A 22,500-nucleotide genomic window follows, 5' to 3' on the forward strand; every position below is an offset into this window, starting at 1 on the left:
GTGGTTTACTATGAACCCAATTAAGTTTAGTCTTTAGATAGGTTTTATTTTTTCTTTGTATCATTAGTTTTAGAAAGGAAATACATATTTTTCTTTCTATTTTTTTTTTTTTTCTTTCTTTCTTTTTTTTTTTATTTGTAATATTTCTCTAGATTTTGTACGGATTAGTGAATAAAGATTTGATGTACTCTCTTTTTTTCCTTTTTATTTACACCTTTAGATACACACATTTGAATTTACTTGCTTTCTAGTTATTGAAAAAAGTATTTTATATGTCAAAAGTGCAGACAGATGCTGTCAAGTCCTGTAATGTGAGATGGTATTTTCTATGCTTGTTCAGCTCACCAGAGGCTCAGCGATCTCGCTCCAAGAAGCAGCACAGCTCAGACGTTGACTCGTCTCCAGACCATCGTTCTGCGCGACACCAAGATGTCCAACCTTCCAACCAACAGACATCCAGAGACAGTCCTAGAGATGGAGCAAGGGGGAGAGAAGGCCAGAAAGAGAAGGAATGGGATAAAAAGAAGGAGAGTGTATGTAGCACCTCAGGCTTGTCTGAGGGTGATCAGGGTCAAGCTAGGACTAAAAGAAAAAGTAGAAGTAGAAGTAGGACCACAAGTGGAGATCAGAAGCAAGCCTCACCAAAAGGGCCAGCAACTTTGCAAGTTCTTAATGCAAGTCAAGAGCATGAGGTCTCAGAGAAAGGCACTAAGCCAGAGGTCTATTGCAATGAGAGATCAAACAGCCGTGACTTGAGCTATTCCCCTATACAGCGTGAACCGCAGAGATATGTGATAGGCACCGACCCACAAAAGGTGAGGTCAGGGTCCCGTTCTGTGAGCATGTCGCCAAAGAGATTGAATGTTAGCCCTTCCTGTGGATCAATACCTTTGCCAAAAGTAGGTAGTCCAAGTAAAGTGGGATTAGGAGATAAAAGTAGCCCAAAATGGAATCAGAATCAGACAGTGTCTAAAGTCTTAGAAACCAATGATGTCCTGAGAAGACCAGGTGAACTGGTCAGTGTCCGGGCCATTGGACCTCAGGAGTTACCAAGACTTCCACAAAATGGGCGGCACACAGGAAGACCCTCTGCAAGCAAATCACCAGCACCTCACACAAGGTAGATAAATAAAATTTCTCCCTATCATCTTCCCAGTATTGGATAATGTGCTGATGTACAAATCTTAATGTGATTGTTACAAATATTTCAAAGTGTATCGCAATACTTCCAGTGGGGTGACAGCAGCTTCACCAACCCACAGCAGGTACTCCAGAAGCTCCAGCAGAGGGAGATCATCTTCACGTAGCACTCGCAGCTCACGTTCTCCGTCTTCATCAAGGTCCCGTTCACCATCACCACGCTCACGGTCACCTACTTCTCGCTCGAGATCCCCAAGGTAAGGAGGAAGCTTCTTAGATGGCTTAATGATATTTGTGCTTAAGGAGGGTATCAAACCAATAAAGGAAAAATAATATATTGGGTTATTGCCTTGGGATTTATAATAAAAGTTGGGGATACCATATATATCAATTCTAACCCAGAAAACATGAGCAGTGACCCTTCCTTTGTTCACCCATTATCCTTCTAAAAAGGAAAAATAAATTTCCAAATGCCTACAAATAGCTCTACATATAAGGACTTGGTCCAACTTTAATTATACAGTAAGAAATCATAGTGATATCCATTTGCTTGGAGGGGGGGGGGGATTACCCTTTGAGTAAACAGAGGGTAATGTATACAAAACCACATAGATTCAGTCAAACCAGTCTAGGCTGTAAGTTATTTTTTTAATTGGTGTAAAAATGGAGGAACAGAAACAACACTGAAGGTATAAAACTTTGAGGTATGGGGCCTACATCAATGCTGTTAAACTCATTTAACCTGGGGGGGTAGAAAAACATCCCCCCCCCCCTATTTTTGTCATTTGTTTGCCATAAGTGCAAAGTGAGTTGTAATGTTTGGATATTCATATTCATTGGTAAACAAATATGTATGATTATCTATATATAATGCACAAAAAAAAGTTAAGTATCCAATCCCTTGTAGGTCTCGTTCTCCACATTCCCGGTCTAGATCACACTCCCGTTCAAGATCCCGTTCCCTGAGATCACACTCAAGATCTCGCTCGTATACAAGGTCAAGGTCTCGTTCGAGGTCCAGATCAAGAAGAAGTAGGTCCCGGTCTCGGTCACGATCCTATGGCCACTACAGTAGATCGGCCTCGCGTTCAAGATCCAGAACGAGGACCAGGTCCCGTTCAAGGTCACTCTCCATCCCAAGGAGGAGAGGATCGCCTTCCTTTCTTGACAAGAGAAGGATAACAAGGTTAGTAATACATGGAACAAAGATGCCTGTACCTAATGCCAGAAAATTATATGTTGGTCTCTCCCTTTGTTCATCCTTAAAAAAGAAAATGTGCCCGATACAGTACTGCACATGTCTTTGTATATGCATCCATTCCGTATTGTATTGTCTTATCTAATTTAATTCATATTTTGTAGGATTGCAAGTTACCACTTTAGTATCAGTGTATTATTTTTATTTTATATTTGATACATTATGTTTCAAAATATTATTTTTTATTTTCCCTTCTTTTAAATTATAGCATTATTGACTTTAGGAAATTGAATATTTTACTTATTAGTACATTAATTAACTTCTCTCACATTACTAATGCTCATTAAGAAAGTAAAGCCTCCACATTTTGCCTTTCTTGTGTCAGTGATATATTTTGATTATTTTTTCTTCCCTCAGGAAATTGATTATTAAACAGTAGTCTCCATGAGTGCTTCAGAAAATGACAGTTGTTTGTGGTCCTCTAATGAAAAGAAGTTTTAACCACTTGGTAAAAAAAATACATAAAACCATTTTTAGAAATAAGTAGAGTTAATGAAGATACGAACTGGTTTAAAACAATTGAATATGTTGTTCGGTGGAATTTCTTAAAAGACTGTTCAGTTGTGCTCTTTTATTCACAAGAAAAGGGGTTTAATTGCCAATAATTTCCTATATCTCCTTAAGAATTCAGAAATTGGATTTAGCATTTTTTGAGTAAATAATTTTTTGTTCTTTCTGTTCTTTTATCATTGTACATCTTTTTTTCTTTCTTTTTTTTAGAAATTTGTTTTTAATTTTTGTTTTAGACTTTGTCGTTGATGTAGTATTTTCTGTTTTTCCTGCATATGCATAAATATTATTTTGTAGCACACAAACTGCATAAATTGCACCTTATTAGCACACTTATGTTTATGACCTTTTGTTTTATGTTGACCTATTTTTGCATGTTTGCTTGAGATGCAAAATTATTATTTTATATAATTTTTATTTAACAGTATTGATTGATTGATGGTGACATGTATTATTCACTGAATATGAGGTAAGTAATATTTCTCTCTGTTTTTAATATCATATTAAGTTTAAGTGTACTTGTCTTCGACTTGCTGCTTTTCAGCTGGCCTATTGTAACAAGAAAATTAATAGCGTATTCCAGAGTAATTTCTTTTAGTCTTGTCTGGCCCTGCATCACCATATATATTTTATCTGTGTAGTCTAATTCATTCTTAAGCATCATAACCTGGATTTCATTAACTAACATTGGCTTGGAAAGAATGGCTTTTACTTTGCAGTTGTTTTTCTATTTTTCTTTTTAACTTCAACTGCTACTAATGTTTTTAACAGTATTAAAGTAAAGGAAGAAAATATACAGTTTTGCACCTCAGAGTATTTACAAAAAGAATGATTGTTAAGAAAACCACTAACATCACTAACACAACTAACCTTACTAACAAACAAAACAGCGCAAGGAAGCGACCAGTGCCCTACCATCGGCCAACTCCCCCCCCTTCCCCATCTTCTTCCGAATCATCTTGGTGGTCTCGCAGCCGTAGCCGCACTCGGAGCAGATCCTGGAGCCGTACACGTTCTCCCTCCTATAGTAGGTAATAAAGAAACAAAGCTCCTGTCACACACTTTTCAACTGAAAAGAAGAAGGGAAGAAGAAGAAGTCCAAGTTCAGCCGCGACACAGCTAGGTTGAGAGCTTACAACATTCCCATATCAATGCAATATTAATTCTCGGTATAAGATGCATGTGTTATTTTTGTTAGCTCTTATTTGGAGGTTAGAAATTTGTCAGAAGTTATTGAGAATATTGATAACTGTTTTATAAACTTGTAAAAAGTGTATAGGAGGGTATATTACAATGCTTTCACAATTATATCAATTATATATCCTCATATACGATAAATGTATATAAAACTTGATATACAAAGCATTATGGCAAAGTCTGTTAACTCCTGAATACTTTATTTTACAAGAAGTAAGAGGAATCAAAATATCACATTGATTTGGTAACTTGACAGAAAGTGCAAAATTATTAGGGTTTTGTAAAATCTGCTGTACTGTACCTACAATAGGAGAGAAAACTATAAAAATTGGGAGCCTTTGCTTTTGTCAGTGTGGTAACTTGCTTCTCATTGATGAGAAATTGCTCTGGTTAGTAACACTTTGTCCTCACCACCTTATTTCTATACAAATTCTTTGTATGGGTAAGTTTCCACAGTTGGTAGATTCGTCTTCTTAAACAAAAGCTTGTTCTCAACATTCATTTGAGGATGTGAAAACTGAAGTGCTTGATAGATAGAATACTCATGCAGTTGAGGTCTCCTTTTAGAAATGCATCAATATTTTTTAATCTTTCAATATATTAATTGCCAAAAAGTTATTACATTCCAAGCATGATATGGATAGAAGTCCTCAAAGTTTGGGTGATAACATTTTTTTTTTTTCTAGTGTGCATCATGCATAGTAACACTGTTTTTTAAGTTCTCTGCATATGGACTCTGATGTTTGTAAACCAGTCAAGGGAAAAGTAAAAAGAATAAAATAAAAAAGAAAGTTATCATGATACAAACAACGTTTATAACAATGTTTTAAATTGATGTCAGATGCCTTCAGTATTTTTCACCCATGGCTTTGAATAATAGAAGAACACTTCATACAGTTATTGTGACTGGTTAGTGTATCTTCGTACCTGGTAGTCAGCATTTTCCTACAATATGTAACTGGTCACACTGCTGATGTTCAGTACTGAATTAAAAGTGAACCTTGCAGTATTCATTTACACAGAACTTTATAATTTACTGTATGTTATGATATTGAAAGGCAATTGAATAGATAATTGTTGATATATTTGTTCTAGTCATAATAGGAAGTCTAGTGTAGTGCAAGACAAACTAGTCATGTATTGAAAATGCAAACTAGTCATGGAATATTGCTCAATGCAATTTGTGCTGTTGAAAAAGTTTTTTGGGCAAATTATTATTGAAATATGTAATTCATTTTTATGAATACAAAAAAAAAGAAGCATTTTTGAAAATATGACAAGCTAAATATTTGTTGTTTATTGATAATGCTTTTGTTGAATAAGTGGTAACTAGTACAGAATCCTGTTCAACTACAAATACTTATCCAAGAATACTCAGCAAATAACTTGGTGCAATATTTGTATAGCATTAAGTATTGAGATTTAATAGATTATGTATGATAAATTATTTATGAGATTCTGCCATGTGATGTTAGAACTCATGTCTTATTGCAGTGGCCCTAATACTTCTGATAGGAACTAAAACCAAAGCATATTTGTACTTAATTATTTACCTGCTTGTGATTTACTTCACTTATTTATTAATGTTTCCTTTGTAACTTCTGTTGCTATCCTCTTATTTATTATCTAGTCTAAGGTGTATTTAATTAATTTAGTACTCTGTTTAACTCCTATGTACTTAAACATGATTATTCCAAACAGTATGCATACCACAATAGCTGTTTACAATAAATGAGTTAAGAACTTTTGTTACTTTTGTATATTTTGGGAACATGTCCAATGGATAGTTAATGGAACCAGTGCGCACTCATCTGATTAATGCAAACAAATGTGATTTTAATTTTGTATTTTACCTCGTTATTATCAAAATTAAATTCTACAGTTGGACATTTTCCTGTAAATGATGTTTAGATTGTGTACAAAAACTATATTTTCCATTTTCTGGTCAATTAACAATTTGATATGTATTATATGTATATTTTGTGGTCACAATGTAATTTAACTGTCTAGTCATCTACTTAAAACAACAGTGACTGTGAATTGTCTGTTGCAATCTATTTATTATGATTATCTATAGAGAACATTATATTTGTTTTTATTGCAGTACCAAATGTGAATAAGCCTTTCCAAGTTTTATAAGGAGTAAGTGCTTTTACTGCTGTTCACCTTCTAAGTTTTGGATGTACCTGCACACTTCAAAAAGCCTAAGTCCTCCCAACCCATTCACTTGTTCTGTGTTGCTCTATTATACATTATTCAAAGCCTTGTATGACTTCATTACATCTCCTGGGGCTGCATCAAATCACTAAGAATTCTTTTATGTAAAAGCAAAAGGCTGTAAAAAAATAAACCAAAAATATTCACTCTGTTAATTGAAGTTCATAATCAAGGACACATGGCTTGCTGTAGGTATCAACTAAAAAAAAAGTGCTTGTAACTTCCCAGTGTTCTTTTACAGACACAGTATTTAAACAAATGGCATGTTTACTTAAATTATTTTAATTAATGGCTTTTGCTTAATTGTACAAACATGAGAATTTTTTGTGCAAGTGCAGTAATAGTGCAATTATAACTAAAGCCTACCATTTTTAGTGGTTCTACAGGACAATAATTGTTTTATGTTAGTGAATATTTGTAATGAACAAGAGCAGTTTTAAAATTCATGACCTTACAAAGTGTCTTTTTCCTTCAACTTTTTACTGGTATCATCTCCAGCATCATTAAAATTTACATAGAATGTGTACAAAAATCTAGAGATTTTCTCAGACAGTGCAAGTTTTTAAATTATTTTTACAAGGTAGCATCAGTTAAATTATAATGAGAAGAGCAATTCTGCCAAACATGTTTATATTTTAAATTTTAATGTTTCAATACATCTGTACATTTTATTGATTATGAAAAGGTTTAGAGGCCTAGCATTATTAACACAATTATCTGCAACAAATCATTTTGTATTGATATGCTACTTAGAAATACTTACAAATATTTTTACTATTGCTCTTTTCTAATGCAGCAAAGTATTAGCTAGTCATTCAAGTTGATTTCTCTTCATTGTTGTGTTCCTTGATTCTTGATTACTTTGCTTTGCATTTATATTCACCAAAAACCATACAAAAAAGAACCATTGATAATATTCTAGTCACCTTTGATTTTTTTTCTTTGTATGCACTTTGCACAATTGGTCGTCAATACTCTAGTCTGATTTGCAAATAATTTAAATATCTTCTATTGAGGCATAGTTGTCTCAGTAACCAAAAGGCAATTTAGCCTTGTAATCTCTTTCGTCTATAGGTGCAATAATTCCAAAACAATCAACTTTTTACCATCATTAAAAAAGAAGCTCTTGGGTGATTTTTTTTTCTAAGCATTCTATTCCCCTGAGGGACCTGGGCCTTAGGTCTCTCTGCAGGCACCTTTGTCTCCTCCCTGCCACATTTGGAATGTTTGTGGTGTCATATGCAACTCTTGAGCTCTCCTCCAAAGGTCAGCTCATTGGGCATGTTTGGCAAGTATGGTGTACCCCTCATGTAGAACTGTGTGATTTCAATAGCAAATAGACAATTACACTGAACAGTTTAAAAAGTGGTTTTCATTTAAGCCTTCCTTACTTCAAAATTCCAATTAAATGTCTGAATGACTCCAGAAGTTATTATTTTTTTTCTATAAGAAAATATTGATACTATTACTTCTACATTGATATTCTCATAAATAACATGTACTATGTAATACATTTCGTTCAGCAAGCTGCATATGAATCCATCATGTATAGGTTTCAGGCAGTAAAGTTTAGAAAAAAGAATGGTTATGACAAGAGTCATCTATGATAAATGAAATATGTTGGACCAAAATAAAATTGGTGTGTGTATATACTATATACCTAATAATATCTGAAACCAATACACAAATTTATGATACAAAGATAATTTAAAAAGGTTTCAATCCCTTGGTATAGTTTTATTTTAAAAGTAATGCAACTGAAATCTTAAACAGTATTATTCATCAGAACTTGCATCCTGTTCTAGTTTCCAAAGTAAGTTGTTATTTTACAAAGTTAAATTCTGAAGTATATAATGAGTCTTATTACTAGAAGCGGATTTTCATGAAAAATATTTTTTTTCGTACAGACCTTTTGACAAATTCAATATAATCCATAACATCAGCAAGTCTAACAATAATTACATTGGGCACAGCAGCAGCATCATAATACTCATAATCTTCACATGTAATGCTTTGAGACTAAAGGGTAAATTGAAGATAAAAACAACGTGACACGAATCTGAGAGTGCAAGGGCAAACCCACCAAGAATATTCACAAATACAATGACAATGCTTTTACTGAGAAGAGGTTGCAAATTAATTAAGTAAAATAATAAACATTTTGATATGATAATGGTCGACACAGATATACAGATGGTTAAATGTATATTCTAGAAAGAACTCGAGATTCAAAGCAGACCAAAAGTACACACAAACGCAAAACCCAAATTATCCACTGTATCCTCACACATATAAATATGGTTCCAGCATATGTGCATACCGTTGTTGCCGTACTGAGGCCCCATGTTGAGGAACTCCCCTACCATGCGTCTCAGTGCTCTAATCAACTTATTTGGCAGTCATTTCTGCTATCCATTCATTCTCCTTTTATTCTTCAACCCCTTCTCATGTCCACTTTCTAAGATGTGAGCCGTGTTGAAAGGATAAAAGGCTGGCTTTGGGTCCGTCCAGAACGGCCTCAGGGAACCATGGTTACGGTATTCCGATTTTGTTATCTAGCTCTTACCCTTCATGTGACCCTGTGGAGGGGAACTGTTTCTTTTTCCCAAGTATCCCAGGCTTACCATAGCCAATAATGATTTTATACCTTTATTCAGGCATTGCAGCTTGTCCCGTTATCAACTAACCCTAGTGACTTCATTTTTCGATTCCCCAACCCCTAGCTCTACTTTGATCACGACTCCGACAAACTAGTACCCCCACCCCCCCCTGCAACATCCAACATCCTCTACTTCATCCCCTCATCCTCCACAGTCTTCTCCATTTTCAACTCCTCCCATATTGCTATTTACCCTTATTGTCCGCCTCCCCACTAAACTACCTCACTCAACACCACTCCCTCTTCCTCCCGTCCTCGTCCTTCAATTGCTTCCCCCTCTACAAATGTTTTAAGTACTCGTCTTTGCCCAGAAATGGTATCGATTTGTAGTGATTCCCACTACAGCTCCTTACTCCACTTCCAACAGTCTCCAAAAACAAATAGGCACCGATCAACAAACCGATCATTAATGCTTTATCCCAGTTAACTCACTGGCAAACCTATCTCTGCCCAGCCTCACTCACTCTTTAATACAGGGCTGATTGCCCTGAAAACCTTTTTGCCTGGCTCGTTGACTAGGATGCAGTATCAGGAAAGTATTACACTATACCCCCAGAGGCCACCGAAAGTTCTACACCAATATTACCAACATTTACCTTACGTAGTAGACCTGACCTCTCCCATGAAATTTATATTGGTGGAGAGTCCTGCCCAGTTTGACCCTGTCAGTGCCAGAAATGTTGGCGTTTTAGATACCTTGCAAACTTGCACTGCCGCTCCACAACTGCCCTCTATGTTCCCTACCTGGTCATAGTCGTTCAAACTGCTCTGCGCAATCACGCATGTGTGCAAGTTGTGGTGGCTTCCGTAATGTATTTTATAGGGGATGTCCTACCTAGAAGTTTGAGCCTAAGCTAGCAATTCTCAAAATCAAACTTGGCCTCACTTCACGCAAGGCCAGGCAGGAAGCACGCCGAAGAGGGTTTTCTCTTGCTCTCTACTCCAGTGCTGTCCTTCGCTCTGTCCCACCCCCTTCTCCCTATGGTGTTTCTATATACTCCCCCCAGTTTCTCTTTCTACCCCCTCCTTCTCCTACCAAAAATATCTTGTCATTCTAAATCCAGACTCGACCCTTCCTCCTCCTCGCTCTACCGATCGCATCGGACAATATAAACCAGTGGTTCTTAACCTTTTAACTACCACGCCCTCCTTTAGGAATTTGTACTTCCCTTGCATCTGTAAATAAATTTCCCTCCCAGATTCTAAATAAAATTATCAGTAAGTATTATTAGTCTTTTTAATGAGTATGAATTAATGGCATTATAATTAAGCTTTCCATTATGTGATCATGCTCTCGTTAAGAGAATAAAAAAGATAATTAGAGAAATTACTGCGTTCTTTCCAAGGGTTTGCACTCCTTTTGGAAAATACTGAAGCCCTCCAAGGTGGTACCCCCCAGGTTAAGAACCACAGATCGAAGCATTCCAACCCATCTTCAACCGCATCCCCCCCCCCCAAATCCCTTGCCCGTTGTTGTCGTGGGGGGGCTTAGGAGGCGGAGACTGGGAACCAATGCTGGGGAACTCCCCAACCTTGGGACTCAGCCCTCGACTCAACAAATTTTGCATGGTCTTTTTTTCCCCCTCCTACTTTTTCCTTTCTGTCCCTTCACCAACCCCTTCTACTATCCACTTCCTAAGGTGTGAGAGCCGTGCTGTAAGGATGAAAAGCTGACTTTGTGCCAGTCCTGAACGGCCTGAGGGAGCCATGGGCACGGTATTCCCCTGCTTTAGTTGTCTAGCCCTTACCCCTCAAGCGACCCTGAGGGGTGGACCGTTTCTCTCCCCAACATACTCCAGGCTTATCATGGCCAACAATGAATAACCATTAACTATTAACCATACCATTATTAGAGGCAATTGCCTCTTCATCAAATAGCTCCACCAATTCAAACTCGCCCGATTCCCTGACCCCAGGCTCTCCTTTGACCACGGCTCTGAACACTACAACTAATACCCCCTCCTCAATGCCGACTAGTACAGTATCCACCCTAATCAACACCCCAGGAGACATTTCTACTCCCAACATGCTCAACTTCAACAACTATACCCCCACAACCTTCTTCATCAACTACCCCATCCTCCCTTATACTACCTTACAACCTTATTGTCCACCTCCCCATAACACTACCTCCCTCAACACTACTCCCTCTTCCACATGCCCCCTCTTCCACATGCCCCCGTCTTTCTACTACCCCCATCTCTACAAAATTCTTAAATCTATTTAGCCCAGCCAAATGGGACCGATTTTCGTGATCCCTCCCACAACTTCTCACACTTTCTGCTTTGACAACCTGTTTTCATTCCTCAAATGCATATACATCCTTCACTTGATCTAACCCCTATACATTACCTTACCCAACCTTAACCCATTTACTCGTCAATTCCTTTGCCCAACTTTGACAACTAATCACTAACTCAACCACCCTTCACTACCATTTACTATAGTGCTACATGACCTTAGATGTCTAGCACATTTATTTTGCTTTTAACCATTAACCATTAACCTACACCTCTTCTCCCCCTCTTAAGAAAACCTTCGTTTCTCAGACCTCTCCAAACAAGTCCCTTTCAGAAATTCTTGAGGACATTCAAACTTCAATCGTGACCCAAAATAACATGTTCATCCCTATCCACTCTCCAATCTTTCTGCTCCCATTCCGTCTACACTCAAAGTGACTGCCGACATCCATTCTCTTCCTTCTAATCTCTGCCTTACCCTGTTTACTCATCCTCCGTACCATTTTCAATAACATACCTTTCTAAAGTGCCGTACGACTTTTGACGTTTTGTAACACATTCAAATTTAAAGCGGGACTCAGAGCGCAGTCTCCTTGGTTAATGACTTTCGAAGGAGGCAACACCAGACGATAATAAGCCAGAGAAAGCTGAAAAAAAATAAATAAATAAAAAAATAAAAAATAAAAACACTAGGTCGTGATTTATGGTATTCTGGTCTACCCCACCTTTTAATCTGTGAAATTGGAATTATTCTCATTCAAATAGTTCCTGAGACATGATTAGCTATTTATTTTCTTCTTATTAAAATTAGAGCTCCCACAACAGTAAATATTCAAGAAGACGAAGGGACGAAAAAAGTTCATCAAAAATTATTTGTCTACTTTCCGAGTTTGACTGAAGAACGTTAATTATATCGAAACAGCAAACCATAGAAAAGGAAATTTAAATGATACAATATATTCACATGATACTGATCACAAAATAACAATGGTTATAGAAATAATGAATAGGGTAATAACAATAACGATAACAATAATTTATAATAACGATGACAACAATAGCAATAAAGTGAGCAAAATGCCCTACAGAAATTTAAATGTACAAATATACTTCGAATATCTAATGGGGAAAAAAAAAAAAAAATGGGTGATTGTGGCAGGTATCTAAGGTCGTACAAACAAAGTCAGTGATAAACAGTTAGCTAGGTTGATCTCTTCTTCCTGACATTTTCATGGAATCTGTGATCTAATTGCCCTTATACCCCATTCTACGTTGCTAATCCCTACCTCACCTTACGGACATCTTTGCAAAATCCCACACATCTATTTTTGGCAACTTCGATCAAATCGCACTTGTAAATCCCTACATTCCTGAACTGCTAAACGACTTCTGACGTAGCACATATAATCATCAACTAACACCCTCTTCACCCTTTTCACTATTACAGCTTTTTATAGTGCTATATGATCTCTGATGCCTAGCATAAACATATTTTGCTTTGTAACCATTAATCATAGCTGGCTTGAGAGAGCGAAACAGAGACAGAGACAGAGACAGAGCACACACACACATATACATATACATATTGTGTATATATATATATATATATATATATAATATGTGTGTGTGTGTGTGTGTGTGTGTGTGTGTGTGTGTGTGTGTGTGTGTGTGTGTGTGTGTGTGTGTGTGTGTGTGTGTGTGTGTGTGTGTGAAGTTTATATTTGTGGGGTGTCCTGCCCTGTCCGACCATATCGACCCCTCTCCCGTCAATGTCAGAAATGTTGGCATTTTGGCCACCTTGCTAGGTACTGCCGCTCCACAGCCCGTTGCCCTCTGTATGCCCAACCTGGTCACGGTCGTGCAAATTGCTCTGCGTACTCACACACGTGTGCCAATTGTAGGGGCTCCTATAATGTATCTTACAGGGGCTGCCCTACCTACAAGTTTGAGTCGGAGGTAACAGTCCTTAGATTCAAACTTGGCCTCACTTTCCCCCCCAATCCTTTGCCCGTTGTTGTCGTGGGGGGGGGTGGGGGCTTAGGAGACGAAGACTGAGACCCAATGATGGGGAACTCCTCAACCTTGGGACTCAGCCCTCGACTCAAATAATTTTGCATGTTTTTTTTTTCCCACTCGTACTTTTCGTTTCAGTTTCTTCACCAATCCCTTCTACTATCCACCTCCTAAGGTGTGAGAGCCGTGCTGAAAGGTTGAAAGGCTGACTTTATGTCAGTCCTGAAAGGCCTGAGGGAACCATGGGCACGGTATTCCCCTGGGGACCCTGAGGGGTGGACTATTTTTTCCCCAACATACTCCAAGCTTATCATGGCCAATAATGAAGACGTAACCCCACTCTAAGGGGCAATGAGGCTTGCCCCTTTATCAAATAGCCCCAATCCCAGCTCTCCTTTGACCACGGCTCCGAACACTGCAACAACTACCCCATCATTAATGCATACTAGTACAGTATCAACCCTAATCAACAACCAACCCCCAGGAGACATTTCTACTCTCCCTACATGCTCAACTTCAACACCTTTACTCCCACAACCTTCTTCATCAACCACCCCATCTCCCCTTATTACTACCTTACAACCTTATTGCCCACCTCCCCATAACACTACCACCCTCAACACTACTCCCTCCTCCACACGTCCCCGCACTTCTACTACCTCCACCTCTACAAGAATCCTAAATACTCTATTTAGCCCAGCCAAATGGGACCGATTTTTCGTGATCCCTCCCACAGCTCCCTACTCTAAAACCACCCTCCTCTTCCAGCAATGCCTCCAAAAACAAGTAGGCAAAGTCTCTTTCCGTAGCCGACCCGACTACTCCCGTCTCGTCACAGTAACAACTGAAAACCAAGCTATAGCATTAACAAAACTAACTGATCTATGTGGTAATCCCATCCCTACAGAACCTCATCCAACCCTCAATACTTGCACCGGAACTGTCTCTATCTCCCCAACAGATTGCCCATCTATGACAAAGAATGGTCAGATTGTGGAGAGGACTTACTTGCCTGTCTCACAGACTATGATGCAACATATGTGCAATGCTACTCCATTCCTCCCAGAGGAAATCGTAAGAAATCCATCAACATTGCCAAAATTACTTTCCGTAGACATGACCTTCCCTTTAATGTTTACATAGGTGGGGAATCCCTACCTGTCCGACCATATCAACCTCCTCCTCGTCAGTGCCAAAATTGTTGGCGTGTAGGACACCCACCCAAACACTGTCATTCCACAGCCAGATGCCCGCTATGTGCCCAACCTGGCCATACTCGATCAAACTGCTCTGCACAATCACTCACATGTGCAAACTGTGGCGGCCCCCATAATGTATTTTATAGAGGCTGCCCCACCTACAAATTTGAGTCTGAGGTAGCAACTCTCAGATTCAGACTTGGACTCACTCTACGTGAAGCCAGACAGGAGGCTCGTCGACGAGGTTTTTCTCTTACCCCCTACTCTAGTAATGTCGCTCACTCTGCCACTCCCCCTACCCCCCTAGCTCGTACACCCTCTCCTAAACCTAACCCCCCTCCATCTAACTTCCCCTCTTCTACCTCCTACCTTCCCCAGTCAAATTATTTTGCCATCCTAAATCCAGACACTCCAATCTCTACCCAGTCAAATTCTTTTGCCATCCTAAATCCAGACACTCCAATCTCTACTACAGCCCCACCACCTTCCCCTCTCCCTCCTCGCACTACCCGCAGCAGACAGAATAAACGTTCCACCCCCTCTTCCCCTACCCCACAATCACGTCCACCTTTGCCCCTATTCTTCAGACACCAGACTTCTCTTCCCCCCCTAACAAGAAAACCTTTATCCCACAAAACTCCCCAACCAACTCCACTAGAGAAACTCTTGAAGATATCCAGAACTACAGAATCGAGTCCCTAACTAATACTCATCCACCTTCAAATTCTACAACTCCCGCTCCCTCCACACTCAAAGTGACTGCCGATATCCATCCTCCTCCTACTCATATTCTCCCTACACCCAATCCTCCTACCCCATCCCAACAAAACCCATTCCCCCCGACTCCAGCCCCACCTATATTAACCCTCCCACCATCCCCTCTATCCCTCCCACTCCCTCCTGGATACACACGTGAATCCCTCATGTCACAAGTACCCTCTTCCCCAGACCCTCGACCTCCCGACACCCCTCCTGATACAACACCCCCACCTCCCCAACCTCATTCTTTGTCTCACCCTCTAGCACCTTCCCCTTCAAATTCTCCAACACGCACTGCAATTTTTGCCAGTAAATCAACGAAAGTATAACTATCCTTCATTGGAACATTCGCGGTTTCCGAATGTTCCTCTTTCAGTTCCACATATTCTATTGTCATACCCACGTCCTCCCTACATAGACATCCCAACTTATCAGACATCCTTACAGAATCTCACACTTTCTGCTTTGACAACCTGTTTTCCTTCCTCAAACGCATATATATCCTTCACTTGATCTAACCCCTTTACATTACCTCATCTGACCCTAACCCATTCACTCACCAATTCCTTAACCCAGCTTTAACAACTAATCACTAACCCAACCACCCTTCACTAACATTAACTATAGTGCTACATGACCTTAGATGTCTAGCACATTTATTTTGCTTTTAACCATTAACCATTAACCTTCCTCAAACGCATATATATCCTTTACTTGATCTAACACCTTTACATTACCTCATCCGACCCTAACCCCTTCACTCACCAATTCCTTAACCCAGCTTTAACAACTAATCACTAACCCAACCATCCTTCACTAACATTAACTATAGTGCTACATGACCCTAGATGTCTATCACATTTATTTTGCTTTTAACCATTAACCATTAACCATTGGCCTCACTTTACGCAAGGTCAAGCAGGAAGCACACCGAAGAGGGTTTTCTTTTTCTACTCCAGTGCTTTTCTTCGCTCTGTCCCTTCCCTTTCTCACCAAAATATTTCTACATCCCTCCAAGTATGTTTTCCTCCTACACCTTTCGTTTTTACTTCTGCTCCCTCCCTCTCTTAGTCAAATTATTTTGCCATTCTAAAACCAGGCACTGCAGTCTCTACTTCCCCGGTGCCTACCCCTCCTTCCCCTCGCTCTACCCATCGCATCGGTCTATGTAAATGTTCTGCCCCATTTTTCCTTTCCTCCATCTACTTCTTCCTCTGCGCCTCAAACGTCTGTCCCCTCTTCTCCTCCTCATGAGAAAACATTATTTTCTCGTGTCCTTCCCACCCAACTATATTTCATAAACTCTCTCAAAACTATCTAATCACGACCCAAAATAACATACCGATACCTCATCCATCTTCCAAGCTCTCTGCTAACATTCCCTCTACACTCAAATTGACAGCCGACATCCATCCTCCTCCTACACCCTCTCCTATAACCCCTTCCAGCACATCCCATTCTCCTCTTGCTTCATCTGCATCATCCCCTCTACCCCATCACTCTTTACCCCTTTCATATTATTCTAAACTGCTGCACGACTTGACGTGCCGCACAATTTAATCATTTAATCACATTTTAATGGGGGCGGCAGCATTCAGCAGTATAGTGAAGGTACCTCCACTAAGTTATGGTATTAATATTAGTTTACCCCGCAAACAATTTCCCTGGTACCTTTCATGTCCCTTCCCTGCCAAGACTGTGGGGGTGGGGGGTTCCGCGGCATAATTCCTACATCTATGTGTATTTGAAGGTGAGAGGAACCCATCGATACCAAAATCGTTGCATTTTTCTCCTTAATCACTCTGTGATGAGTCATCTTTTAATAGGCTTGTATAGCGGTCCATTCTTGACTCAGAGTTTATTGTTAACGCCGCAAATCACGACTGAGGTTGTTTACTGTGACGTCAGAGGGAGCGATTCCCTATTTGTCCGTTTGTTGTCGAACTCGATCTACCCGCATCCTCACTCACTTTCACTTCTAAATTCTTTTAACTACAGAACTCTGAGCTTCAGAGTTTTAAAACACTTATATGCAACACTAAAAGTTTATAGGTTCGCTGAATCACCTGCAATAGACCAAAATATGGGAGTCCATCCAAACGTTCTGTTCATAGTAGGGGCGCCACCGTCGAGAGAGAGAGAGAGAGAGAGAGAGAGAGAGAGAGAGAGAGAGAGAGAGAGAGAGAGAGAGAGAGAGAGAGAGAGAGAGAGAGAGAGAGAGAGAGAGAGAGAGAGAGAGAGAGAGAGAGAGAGAGAGAGAGAGAGAGAGAGAGAGAGAGAGAGAGGGGGAGGGAGGGAGGGAGGGGAGAGGAAGGGGGAGAAATAGATTTTGAGTGATCAATTATAACTCATAATTGTAGTTTGTTTTTCATTTTTATCTATCCCAGGATTTTCTCAACTCTCAGAGAGAGGGAGTAAGAGAGTAATAGAGTGAGAGAGAACATATATGTGTGTGTGTGTGTGTGTGTGTGTGTGTGTGTGTGTGTGTGTGTGTGTGTGTGTGTGTGTGTGTGTGTGTGTGGTTGTGTGTGTGTGTGTGTGTGTGTGGTGTGTGTGTGTGTGTGTGTGTGTGTGTGTGTGTGTGTGTGTGTGTGTGTGTGTGTGTGTGTGTGTGTGTGTGTGTGTGTGTGTGGTTGTGTGTGTGTGTGTGTATAAGGGTATGAAGTAGATTTGGTATGAGCCAAATAGACAGAGGAAATCAGATTTGTTTCACTTCTTGCTAGTAGATAACAGCTGGGTATATGATAGCATTAGTACTATAATAATAATAATAATAATAATAATAATAATAATAGTAATAATAATAATAATAATAATGATAATGATAATGATAATGATAATGATAATGATAATGATAATGATAATGATGATGGTGATGATAATAATGATAATAATTATAATTGTCATCATTATTATTATTGTTATTTTGATAATTATCATCATTATTATTACTATTATCATTATTTTCCTCATAACCATTATTATTATCCTTATGATTGTTGTTGGTATTATTGCTATCATCATTATCAATATTATCTTATATTTGGAAGGTGAAAAACTGATTTCTTAACCCAAATTCGCATTGCCAACATGCCTTTTATGATGATCATTAGCAATAGTAGTATTATATATCTTTGCCTCCATGATTTATTACTATTGTCATCACTACTAATATATGTCAGTCATTTTATATCACCTTTGGGACGATTTTAGTAATTAAATATATCCTTGCTGGGAACTTCATTGTTAATTTTATTAATGCTGCTGTTGTTTTTACCATCATTTGCATAAGCATTAATCATGCACTGTCATCATGTTATTACTAAAATAATTGCGGTTATTATCACCATCATCATTCTCTCTATTCTCTCAATCTAAAAAAATAATACAACATAAAGCAAAAATGACTTCCTTAGCAAATTATTATTCCTGAATAGCATAAATTTAAGTACTCAAAAAGGCATGAAAGACGCACCCGCTTTTTCCAATATTAAAGCATCCGTGATCTTAGATGATTGAAAATTACGCGCTTTATATTTGTGAAGGAGCGGTAGTCTTGTTTTTATTCGATAACTAGATGTGACGTTGTTCCAATATAATAATATTCATGGTGTATAATAATATTAATGGCGAGAACTAATCAGGGACATTTTTTTTTATCTTTCTCTTTCTCTTTCTTTCTCTTTCTCTTTCTCTTTCTCTTTCTCTTTCTCTTTCTCTTTCTCTTTCTCTTTCTCTTTCTCTTTCTCTTTCTCTTTCTCTTTCTCTCTCTCTCTCTCTCTCTCTCTCTCTCTCTCTCCCTCTCTCTCTCTCTCTCTCTCTCTCTCTCTCTCTCTCTCTCTCTCTCTCTCTCTCTCTCTCTCTCTCTCTCTCTCTCTCTCTCTCTCTCTCTCGACACCGCAGCCTCCCGCATCCCCGGAACGGCGCGCATCCCGCAACCCGTTCGCTTTCCCGCTCTGAGAAACCACTTTTCAGTGTACCGTTTCCCCCGCTTCTTTGATATACTTTCACGTTTGTTTTGTTTTTATCTTTATTCACGGTTTTGGGGAGTTTTAGGTTTCTTTTAGGTTCTTTTTCTACACCCGTTTGGGTCTAGTTTTCTTTGGTTTTATTTAGTTTTACTTTCCATTCGTTATATTATTCGTAGGTCCATATAATTTACTTTTTTTTTTTTTTTTTTTTTTTTTTAATGAGTGCAGGTATTTTTACTGTTATTTTATGAAATATTATTTTTACGTCTTTTTGTAACTGTAAAGATGTACGACTGTGACGTCACGGCATGTGTGTAACCCTAATACCCGTGAAATAAACAGTCGGTGTCCATTCTTGGCCTAAGTAATATTGTGTTTTTCTCAACCCTATTTGAGATGACTGGATTGCAGGCGGCTTCAGCGAACAACGGAGCCGCCCGATACTTCAGGGAGACAAGAGTTACGTGTGTCCTGACGGTTGTCTTGTTTTTATCATTTAGGAGCTGGACGAACTTAATTTATGTAATGACAATCAGTCATGTGAGGGTGATCGGTATTTTCATATTAAGACCCATTTTAGTCGCTAGTATAAATCAAATGTATTTTATTGTAATCAAGTGATTTTATTGGTCTGATTTTTAAAGAATAATTTTTGATTGGTTGTTTATGCTTAAATTTAATTTTTTTTTTATATCAATTTTTTTTTTTTTTATTATACGGAGAAAGCCCTCTGAAACGGTACCATACCCACGTATTGCTAGAATCCCTTCTTTGCCCGCTACCACTCTCCTGGGGGGAACAATTATATACTTTCAAATTGCGCAAGACATCCCCCTGGGCTCTAGAGCAGCTTGCTCCCACAATAATGATAATTTGTTTTAGATATTTAGAGCTATAATAATGAATGTAATGACCCAAATAATATCAAAGGATAACAATACCCAGCTCTTATACAACCGCAGTCTCTCTCTCTCTCTCTCTCTCTCTCTCTCTCTCTCTCTCTATATATATATATATATATATATACATATATATATATGTGTGTGTGTGTGTGTGTGTGTGTGTGTGTGTGTGTGTGTGTGTGTGTGTGTGTGTGTGTGTGTGTGTGTGTGTGTGTGTGTCTATGTATGTATGTATGTATGTATGTATGTATGTATGTATGTATGTATGTATACATATATATATACATATATATACATATATATACATATATATACATATATACACACACACATACACACACAGTGGGTGCTTTATGCTCGGGGTGATGTGAAGCGATGGTGTGGTAGCCTAGTTAGTGTTAAGTGCTTTGCATGCCTTCTCGCTTACAGCTGCCACCGCTGGCTAGCCTGGCGCAAAAAGGGAGCAGCTATACATGACTCCCCTGCCAGCTCATAGCCTCTCCATCATCAAGACTTCTGCAGTACCTCCTCGTGGCCTCCCATAGAAATAGGTACCTTGCGGTCCTGGACTGAACTGTTGAAGCTCTTGGAGCAGCAGGAGGCCTTAAAGGTACGGAGTCATGGCCCACCAGCGTGTGGGTACACCCTGGCTTCGTACCAACTCCTGCCCCCGTGCCCCCTGGGGTTAATGGGCGGCTGTGGGGAGGCAGGCCTTGCCAGTCTGCCTCCCTGAGAAATCATATAGTTGCTGGAGCCGAGAGGAGGGCTAAAGTACCTCCCACCCAGCAAGAACGGCGGGCTGTGGGTCCCTCTGGGTTGGCGACCGCTGGGACTCGGGTGGGGAGAGGGGGGTTACTCGTCAACCCATCTGGGTCCCAGCAGCCGCCAACCTAGCGTGATGCTTGTGGGGGAAAACCCCAGGGAGCCCTGCAGGCAGATTATGGGACCTGCAGCCAGCCAACCTCCTCTATATGGGGTTGCGTCGGTAGGGGTGGCAGAGGTGGTGCCCACCCAGAGTGACTACCTGAGGTTAGACCTCAGGCGGGCTGTCAGGGTGGGGGCTTGGAACGTCTGTTCCCTGTGACAGGACGATACTACTACTGTCGAGGGAATTGAAGCAGCTAAGTTGAGGTGGCTGCTCTCTCGGGGTGAGAAGACCTGGCAGCGGCACGATTAGTGTGGGTGGCTACACTTATTACTAGTCGGGCCGCAGCGATGGCCACCATCTCCAGGGAGTAGCCATTGCCATCTCCAGCAGACTTCAACCCTCGGTAGTAGAGGTCACTCCAGTCGATGAGCGTACTATGGTATTGAAACTGAAGCTTTTACTTGGCTTCATGTCTCTTATTGCTGTATACGCTCCTACGGATGTATATAAATTTGAAGTGTAAAAGATATTTTACGCCTAACTTGCATCTGTGGCAGACAGTTGTCCTCGACGAGAAATTCGTATTGTTCTGGGTGACTTCAATGCGGTATCCAGCTGCGACTGAGCTAGCTACGAGACGTCTGTCGGTCTTCATGGCTCAGGAGCTGATGCTAGCAACGAGAATAGCCTCCTTTTCCGTGACTTTGCTAGGTCCCAGAAATTGAGGATTTCTGGCTCCTGGTATCAGTTTTCTAACCCGCATCATTGGACGTGATACAGCGATATGGGTTGTGTGGCCAAGGAGATCGACCACATCCTCGTTAGGACTCGGTGGAGGATCCTTCAGAACTGCAGGGTGTATCGAAGCGCCGAGTTCTGTGGAACTGATCATAGATTAGTTGTTGCTACTCTCCGGGTCCACTTTAGAACCCCCCCGTCACCCAAATGAACACCCTAGGGTGTTTCATTTGGACAGATTGAGGAAGTGACGAGTGTGCCCGAGGGTTTGCTGAGGCTATCTCTGGTCGTCTCACAGCACTCGAGGGCCAGACAGACCCTGTACTTATGTGGGATACCTTCAAACGCTTGATGCGGCTCAGGGATCTATTGGTGAACGCCCAAAAAGACAGAATTCCATCTCGCAGGAGACACTGGAAGCCACATATGCTTGTCGTGCAGCTCGATTTTCAGGGAACAGTTTATCATTAATCTTGCAGAGTAGGTCGAAAGCCATTTCTTAGTAAATGACCTTCGTCCTGCCTACCAAGCCCTGAGAAAGCTGAACTCCAAGCCCTGAGAAAGCTGAACTCTAAGCCCTCCTCACAGACGACTGCAGTCCGCTCAGCAAGTGGCCAGATAATTTTAGATCCTGATGGAGTGCGTTGGGCTGAGTATTTTGAGCAGTTGTATCAGGTTGATCCACCAACAGTTAACATGGATGCGGGTAATGTTGAAATTCCTCTGCCAGACCCACCCATCAGCGAGGATCCACCCACCCTGACTGAAGTCAGGGGGGCGATCTCCAAGCTGAAGAGTGGTAAAGCAGCAGGTATTGGTGGCATCCCAG

General features: G+C 40.1%; 1 protein-coding gene and 1 long non-coding RNA gene across 2 annotated transcripts in view; one reads left to right on the forward strand and one right to left on the reverse strand.

Annotated features, from left to right (window-relative positions):
• The window catches only part of LOC125036184 (serine/arginine repetitive matrix protein 2-like), a gene marked incomplete in the record, with an annotated part of 206,324 nt that extends 203,696 nt beyond the window's left edge, over positions 1-2,628 (forward strand). The window contains 3 exon segments of the mRNA XM_047628626.1: positions 341-1,120; positions 1,233-1,397; positions 2,048-2,628. Coding sequence (XP_047484582.1) covers positions 341-1,120; positions 1,233-1,397; positions 2,048-2,483 — 1,381 coding nt within the window.
• A 1,229-nt stretch (positions 2,629-3,857) lies between these two features.
• Positions 3,858-17,314, reverse strand: LOC125036186. The gene is made up of 3 exons (XR_007115874.1): positions 17,259-17,314; positions 11,739-11,868; positions 3,858-3,930 (listed from the first exon to the last, which is right to left on the reverse strand). It is a non-coding gene; the product is annotated as an uncharacterized LOC125036186 (long non-coding RNA).
• Positions 17,315-22,500: the final 5,186 nt, after the last annotated feature.

This window comes from Penaeus chinensis, chromosome 20 (assembly GCF_019202785.1).
Source record: "Penaeus chinensis breed Huanghai No. 1 chromosome 20, ASM1920278v2, whole genome shotgun sequence".
Lineage (NCBI taxonomy): Eukaryota > Metazoa > Arthropoda > Malacostraca > Decapoda > Penaeidae > Penaeus > Penaeus chinensis.